At 37.7% G+C, this 8,137-nt stretch overlaps 1 protein-coding gene across 1 annotated transcript in view; it reads left to right on the plus strand.

Annotated features, from left to right (window-relative positions):
* The window catches only part of prss12 (serine protease 12), a 41,589-nt gene extending 33,665 nt beyond the window's left edge, over positions 1-7,924 (plus strand). Inside the window, exons 13-14 of the mRNA XM_058384735.1 lie at positions 713-1,011; positions 5,548-7,924. Of these exons, the coding sequence (XP_058240718.1) occupies positions 713-1,011; positions 5,548-5,864 (616 nt within the window). The 3' untranslated portion in view covers positions 5,865-7,924. The remainder of the gene's footprint in view (positions 1-712; positions 1,012-5,547) is intronic.
* The last annotated feature ends 213 nt before the right edge of the window (positions 7,925-8,137 follow it).

Raw genomic sequence — 8,137 nt, forward strand, 5'->3', positions numbered from 1 at the left:
GTTAGCTTGCCCTCTTCGGAACGCTGTGGAATGCCACCCTGATCCGCCCCTGGCACTGCTAGGAAGTGGTTTGGCATTCCGAAGGAGGCAGCGTCGTTTCCGGAAAAAGTCCTCACCGTGTAACGGGACACTGCGCCGCCTGTCTGGCAGAGGACGCTCCGTTTCCGCTGCACAGCGACACTTTTAGCCGTTAGCCACCGGCCACAGGCACACACACTATGGAAAGCAAACACGGGCACGGATTAGATGTACTGTGTAGAGTATATTACACGCATGCCACAAATTAAAACCCAGCTTGTCGGTGTAGCTTAGCGGCCTAGCCATTTATAACCATCTTGGCATGACTTGATTATTCAACAATGATTTAGTTTATAGCCTGACGTTTGATTTACACATGATACGCTGCTATATCCAGAGAACGTTAAAGTGGAAAATGTTATACGGTAGAAGGTGTTGGGTTCAGGCCAAGACAAGACAACTTCCTCTGTATCTCTGCTTTCGCTGCGCATCCAGCTTTGGGTGACAGGAACTTCCTGAGAGATTGATTTGAGGGCATTTGAGTCACATGCCAGCTCCAGGAGGAGGTCATTTGAGTGGCATGGTGAAGAGCTCTAACATAGTGCTGCATAACGTATGTGTAGGGTTTTTTTTTCCCAATGGGCGTTAGCTCTCAAATCCGTCTCTTCCTCTTCCTTGTCTTTCTTCCTTTCAGGTACGGTAACGCTACAAGCACCTACAAAGTCCGTGTCGGCGATTATCACACCCTCGTTCCCGAGGAACACGAGGACGAATACGGCGTGGACAGAATCGTCCTGCATCCTCGCTATAGTCCACAGGGCAATGACTATGACCTCGCTCTGGTGCGCCTGACACAGCACGGCGGTCAGCGAGGTCAGGGCGGAGAGTGCGTGCGCCAGAGTCACGCCGTACTTCCTGTGTGCTTGCCGGATTGGAGGGAAAGAGCGCCGAAGGACTTGACCAAGTGCTACATCACCGGCTGGGGAGACACGGGTAAGAGATACGGTATACGCCGACAATTATCACTACGTTATATACTCCTTTAAATACAACATTGATTTTGTTGTATAAATGCAAGACACAAAATCACACACAAATAAAATGGAAATATAATTCTGTTTACACCAACAATCTAATAAAACACCTAGCATAAGCCAATAGAATTCAAATTTATAACGTTTTGCATGGTTAACAATAAGAATCGTCACAAAGCAGCTTTACAGAAAATACAGAAAGTGATTTAATTCCAAAATAAACAAATCTGAGGTGATGAGAGTAAGGAAAATCTCTGTAGAGGAAGAAATATCTGAGGTGAATCTTTTAACTTGCTAGCATTTAGCTTTTTCACAGACAAATATGAAGCTAAAAAGGTTTGAAATACCAACGTTTTCCTCAGAGGTGTTGAGAAATGACTATGATAGGCCTAAAATAATAAGATAAACATTAGGAATGGTCACAAAGCAGCTTTAGAGAAATGCAGAAGCTGATTTAAATCCCTGATGAACAAAACCTGAGGCGAAACGTGTGAGGAAAATCACTTTTAGTTAACACGAGGAAGAAATATCTGATCTGAATCTTTTAGCTTGCTAGCATGTAGCACAGACAATATAAAGATAGAATGAAGCTAAAAAGGTTTGAAGTACCAACATTTTCCTCAGATATGTTGAGAAATTGCTAAAAAAGTCCACCTGAAAATCCCTCAAAGTTCGAGGAACACGAGGAAGAGATATCTGAGGTGAATCTTTTAGCTTGCTAGCATTTAGCTTTTTACACAGGCAAATATAAAGACAAAGTGATGCTAAAATAATAAGACAAACAATAGGAATGGTCACAAAGCAGCTTTACAGAAATGTAGAAGCAGATTTAAATCCCTAATAAATAAAAACCTGCGGCGAAACATGAGGTTTCTGAAACAGAGCGGTATGCTTTAGCTTGCTAGCATTTAGCTGTTAAGCTTGTTACAGTGATAGAGTGAAGCTAAAAAGGATTGAAATACCGACGTTTTCCTCAGATATGTTAAGAAAGGACTAAAAAAAGTGTAAAATAATATGACATACAAAAACACAAAAACATGTGAGGAAACTCTGTTTAAGTCAACGTGAGGAAGAAATATCTGGGGTGAACCTTTCCGCTTGCTAGCAAGTAGCTGTGAAACTTTTTACAAATACAATCTAAAGATGGAGTGACGCTAAAACGGTATAAAATACCAACGTTTTCCTCAGATATGTTGAGAAATTGCTAAAAAAATTTCAGTTCACCTGAAAATCCCTCAAAGTTCAACTTGGGGTAGAAATATCTGAGGTGAATCTTTTAGCTTTTTACAAACACAATATAAAAAATATTTTAAAATACCAACATTTTCCTCAGATATGTTTAGAAATAACTAAAAAAGAAAAGAAAAAAGAAATTCCAGCACAATTCCTCTTAGCATAACCTCTAACTGAACTTCCACAGATTCAGCCACGTTGCTAAACATCAAGCCATGAGGTTGTTTATCGTGGATGTTATCTGTTAGCACAAAGCTAACTTGACCTTATTGAATAAACCCCGAGGGAATCTCCTCACAATCTGGAGAGAATATACAATTTGTTTTTTTTGCTGTGTCATTTTTAAGTAAATAAGACCTCAGTGTGTGTGTGTGTGTGTGTGTGTGTGAGCCAGCGGGTATGAGAAGTGATGGGACTGTATGAAAGCGGCACTGACAGGGCTTGAGAAGAGTTTGACAGAATCATTTCACACCATAGATTGAGTTTGGCCGTCTAGCTACACACACACACACACACACACACACACACACACACACACACGGCTTTATAGAACAGCAGGCGCCACTCTGCTATCACGAACGTTTACTTAAACTACACTTGTGTGATGGTCTAGATAGTAATAATAATAATAATAATAATAATAATAATATTAATAACAAAAGTTATTATTTATTTAAATTATTATAGATAAAAATATATTTTTTAATGTATTTAAAGCTAATACTGAAATAGCAATGCTTAAATATATATACTGATATTTAAATATAATACTTTGTAAAATAAATCTTTTTACATAATTATTATATTTATTCAGCATTAAAAGTGTAACTGTAATTCATTTCAAACGTAAATATAACATCAATTAAAAATATTGGCCCCCTAGATCCTTTATTATTATTTGTCATTCATTTATTTAAGAAAATATATTTTTTTAAATAATGTTTAATTAATTTAGGCAGTCATACTGATAATCTGTATTATTATTATTATTATTATTATTATTAATAAAATATTTCTTCCAGGTTGAACACAAAACCTTTCTCCCTCTTTAAGCCCATAAATGCTTTTTTATTCAGCACAAATGAACCCCAAAAATATGATTACATAACATATTTAACATAAAAGCAATGTATAATATACATATACTAATAATAATGTGTCTGTAGAAATAAATATTAAGTAAATAATAATAATAAGTAAGGAAATAAATAATAAGTAAGGATAAATAAATAATAAGTAAGGAATATTTTTTAAAATGTTATGAAAATGATTTGTGGATAACAGACAAAAAAAAATCTTTCATGTTGTTATCATTTAAATAAAAATAAATAGGTATTTTTTTAGGTCATTTTAATGTGAAAAATATATTTTTATACTCCTCAGGTACGGGTGAGAAATAATAAAAAAAATATTATTCCATTTTATGTTGAAAAAAAAAAAGAAATAAAAAAAATAAGATTTCCACAGCTGCAAGAAATGAGAAATAAATCGTATAAAGTTACGACCGTGGTCTTGTTATCACCCCGGAAAACCGTGACTTCAGAGATTTCAGAGATAAAAAGATATCCCAAATCTTTACCACTGGTGTGCAAAAGTAATTGCACCCCTAACTTCCCCAGTTCCGTTTAAATGCGAGTCTTAACTGCAGCTGGATTTGTTTAGTCGAATCTAAACCTCAGTCCTTCTGAACCTCAGACAAAACAACCCCATTACAGTTAGAGGAAAATGAAACTTCCAAATAAGACGACAGAAGTAAGACGTGTCACTTATATATACGTGTCTCTATAACGCTGGGAGTCCAGCGCGAACCTTTATGGCGATTCTTCCCTCTCTTTTGTGGCGTGCCAACATTTCTTCAAGGCTACAGCCGTGACTCATTCAGGAAGTCATATTTTCCAGTGCTGCATAACATGTCAGTGCTGTAAACCGAGCAGCGGTGTCGCGATTAGCATGAAAAAACAACACTTTTTCACGCTAACAGCTAAAAAGTCGGTCCAAATATAGGTGAATAACTGAAACTAGCATAAGAAGATATGTTACGTAACGTGAGCTTTGCTTGTATGTAAAGTGAAAATTATTGGGAGCCAGGTGATGTGCGAGATTATTCGCAAGCAGTGTGGTGTAATGAGAATTAAACACACGTGATGGAGCAACAATAACTGTTATGTCCATCCATCCATCCATTTTCTATACCTGCTTTATTCCTAATTAGCGTCACGGGGATCTGCTGGAGCCTATCCCAGCACACATTGGGCGAAAGGCAGGAGTTCACCCTGGACAGCTCACCAGTCCATCATAGGGAACTGTTATGTCATTAGTTAAGAATGCTTTCAAAGTAGTAAATGGAGATGGATAGAGAGAGAGAGATGGACAGAGCAATACCCTAAAGACAGACAGATGCATGCTATAAGGATCATACCGCTGATGAAGTGTTGGGAAGACGGATTAGCTTGATGATGTCATGCGCGTCCAGCTGTGTGTCCAGTTAGAGTTAAAGCAAATAATGTAATGACAAAATGTATAGACGGGAGGATTCAGAGGAGAAGATGGATAGAAAGAAATGGATTTAGAGACATATTTTTATAGCAACAGCTGGGGTCAGGTATGCTTTCTCACACACACACACACAGAGTACAGTAGCTAATACATCCAGATAAAAAGCGTGACACGGTTCTGTGTGTCAGACGCTACAGGAGTTCAGCCATGGGATTATAAAATGCACGTCAGCCACCTGCTCGTCACACACATCTGTGCTGCACGTCTTCATAGCGCTGTCTGGGTGTGTGATGTTCATGTTCTGCTTGGGAATGCCTTTCCTGATTTATGAGCTGGTTTGAAGACGGTCAGCTGCATCGACTTCTTGTTGCTCGAGGAGCATTCCTCTCCGTCGACTTCTGAATGCTAGAGAAAACGCAACGGGAGCTCACGTTTCTGTTTTCAGATGTCTACAACACTGTCCTGTCTGGGTGTGTGTCCGTGTCTCTGTGCCATTTTTTTTTCTCCAGACTTCATGTTAAAATAAAAAGTTTTGAGATCTCATATATATATATATATATATATATATATGAGTGAAACGATTCACTCAATGCATTTGATTCGAATCATGATGACGATTTGGTTCTTTGGAATATTCTGCATAATTTTAGAATCTAACTGTTTTCTATATCCAGTATATATGCAGTAAAATCACTGGAGTGCTTTTAAACATGTTAAATAGCTATCTGTGTGTGTGTGTGTGTGTGTGTGTGTTTTTCTTCCTCAGGCCGTGCTTACTCCAAAACCCTGCAGCAGGCCCCCATCACCGTCCTGAGCAAGCGCCATTGCGAGCGTCACTACGGCAACCAGCTGACCAGCCGCATGCTCTGCGCCGGCTCGGCCCTCAGCGGTCGGCACGTGGACAGTTGCCGTGGCGACAGCGGCGGCCCGTTGGTGTGTGAGAGAGGTGCTAGCTGGATTGTGTACGGAGTCACGTCCTGGGGTCACGCCTGTAGGCTACAGGACTCTCCGGGGGTGTACACCAAAGTCTCCGCCTTCATGCCCTGGATCACAAAGGTCACTAGCCAAAAGGAGACGAGATGAACAGATAGGCTTAACACGGTCGATAAGGGTAATGTGTTAGAACTCTATAAGCTAACAATGTGATAACGACTCAGTCTGAGCACAGCGTCTTTGTTTGTTTATTTTTTTTTCTATCGGTTTTAGTTCTAGCACTTATAGAGATTTGGTTATAGGGACCACTATGTAAGGACACACTAAACTATGGCGCATGAAGCATAGATTACTTTACGCATTACAGCTGGTGGCTTTAAAGACGCCCTGCTGTCGCTAGGAAACGGATGACATCGCGGCGGAGGAAAGCCTCCCTGGAAAGATGACATCATCTGGAGAGTGAGAACATCGACACTAACTTCTATGAGGAAGGACGCACACAAGCTCATCAAGACGTTTGCACTAAATTCTCAGTGAACGCAAAATAGATACATCTTAAATCAATCACACCCCTTCTGACCAATCAGATTTGAGAATTTCGCCAAAGAATTTTAGCTACGAGAAAATAAGCGAAAAAAATCGATTAAACAAATAGCACAATTAAGCCTTAATACAAAACACGCACGAGCGAGCGACCGGCCCGACAATCAGCTTCAGGTTTTTAAGACAGACAGATAAATAGAAACGATAGGTTTGTGTGTCACTTAAGTTTTTGCATTCATTCACTCGAAGTCTCAGACTAAGCCACGCCCACTCAACAAAGTTATAGTAGAATCATCGTAGTCTCCAGCTTAGTCCTAGTCACATTAATCCCGTTTTATTTTATCGTCACGGCTTTCTAAACCCCTCGTCCCTCGTTCTACGGCTTTGAAACGATCTTATTTCTGATATTATTACACGATAAATCACCTCTAATTGAATCTAGAATTGTTCGAGAATACGTTATAACACAAAGATCGCAATTAGTTTCTGTCTGTAGAAAATATGAACCCTGAATTTTTTACCAAAATTCGTGTCTGAAAACCTTTTTGCTGGCAGCGTATATGTATACAAATTGATGAAACTGACGAATAATATATTCCTATTATTCCATTTGTTTGGATGTTTTCGGACAAAATTTCCTCACGATATAAAACGACGTATTTACCTAAATGTATAATTCCTGATTGAAGCTATTTAACTGTGTAACTTCCATATGCTACATAAGCTACTTAAGTACAATCTTAATATTTGTATTTTTATTAAACAAATTCCGTGTCATTCATGTCACACTTTTTTTTAAAAATTCCTAGCACAATATCCGATTTCGACAATACTACACAATCTTTAACGCTAATAACACTGTCCAGAGTAAACCGTTACCTCATTTAATCCACATTACACTTCCATGCTAAAAACACCTTCAGTGAGGGAAATTTCTGAACGTAATGTTTACATTTTTTCTTTTTTCAACCTAGGAATGCTTTGTGTATTGTACAGTCCTTAAGATTAATGTTCATGTTCATGTTAAATGTTTCTATTGCATATATCCAGTTCATTCTTGTGTTATCACTTTATAAAAGGAGAAGTTCACTTCCAGAACTAAAATCTACAGATCATTCCCTCACCCCCTCGTCATCCAAGATGTCCATGTCTTTCTTTCTTCAGTCGTAAAGAAATTATGTTTTTTGAGGAAAACATTTCATCCATATAGTGGGCTTCAATGGTGCCCCCGAGTTTGCAGTTTAAATGCAGCTTCAGAGAACTCTAAACCTTGATCCCAGCCCATGAAGATGAAGAGTCTTATCTAGTCAAACCATTGCTCGTTTTTTTAGGAAAATAAAAAAATTGTATACTTTTCTGTATATGTAATTGTATATGATCTGTAGAGTTTTGTTCTGGAAGTGAACTTCTCCTTTAAGTTCACTGTAACAGTGTATTGGTGCTATTAAGAATCTTCCGGAAGTCTTACATCTCCATGGTGTGGTGCAATACGAATAAACGTCATGATTCTTTCGAAAAAGACGAGAACGTATTTAGCGGATTTTATTAGTTTTTTTGTAACAATTACAACAAAGTTAGAAAAACGATTACATTTAGGTTAAAAGTCAAAATTTTCTTAACAGCGATTTCTGATGTTTTTTTTTTTTTTTTTTACGTACTGATTCAAAATACAATAAAAACTTCAATAAAAGAATCTCAGAGTCATGTGTTGGTCAAGCAGAGGTTATAATGCATTATAAAGAGTTTAAAGCTAATTTTGGAAGCTTTGTGTTGATATTTTTAATGTTGTAATTAAAACCTTAAATTTCTTAAAAAAAAATAAATTATATATATATATATATATATATATATATATATATATATATATATATATATATATA

Source organism: Hemibagrus wyckioides, linkage group LG29 (genome assembly GCF_019097595.1).
Source record: "Hemibagrus wyckioides isolate EC202008001 linkage group LG29, SWU_Hwy_1.0, whole genome shotgun sequence".
Taxonomy (NCBI): domain Eukaryota; kingdom Metazoa; phylum Chordata; class Actinopteri; order Siluriformes; family Bagridae; genus Hemibagrus; species Hemibagrus wyckioides.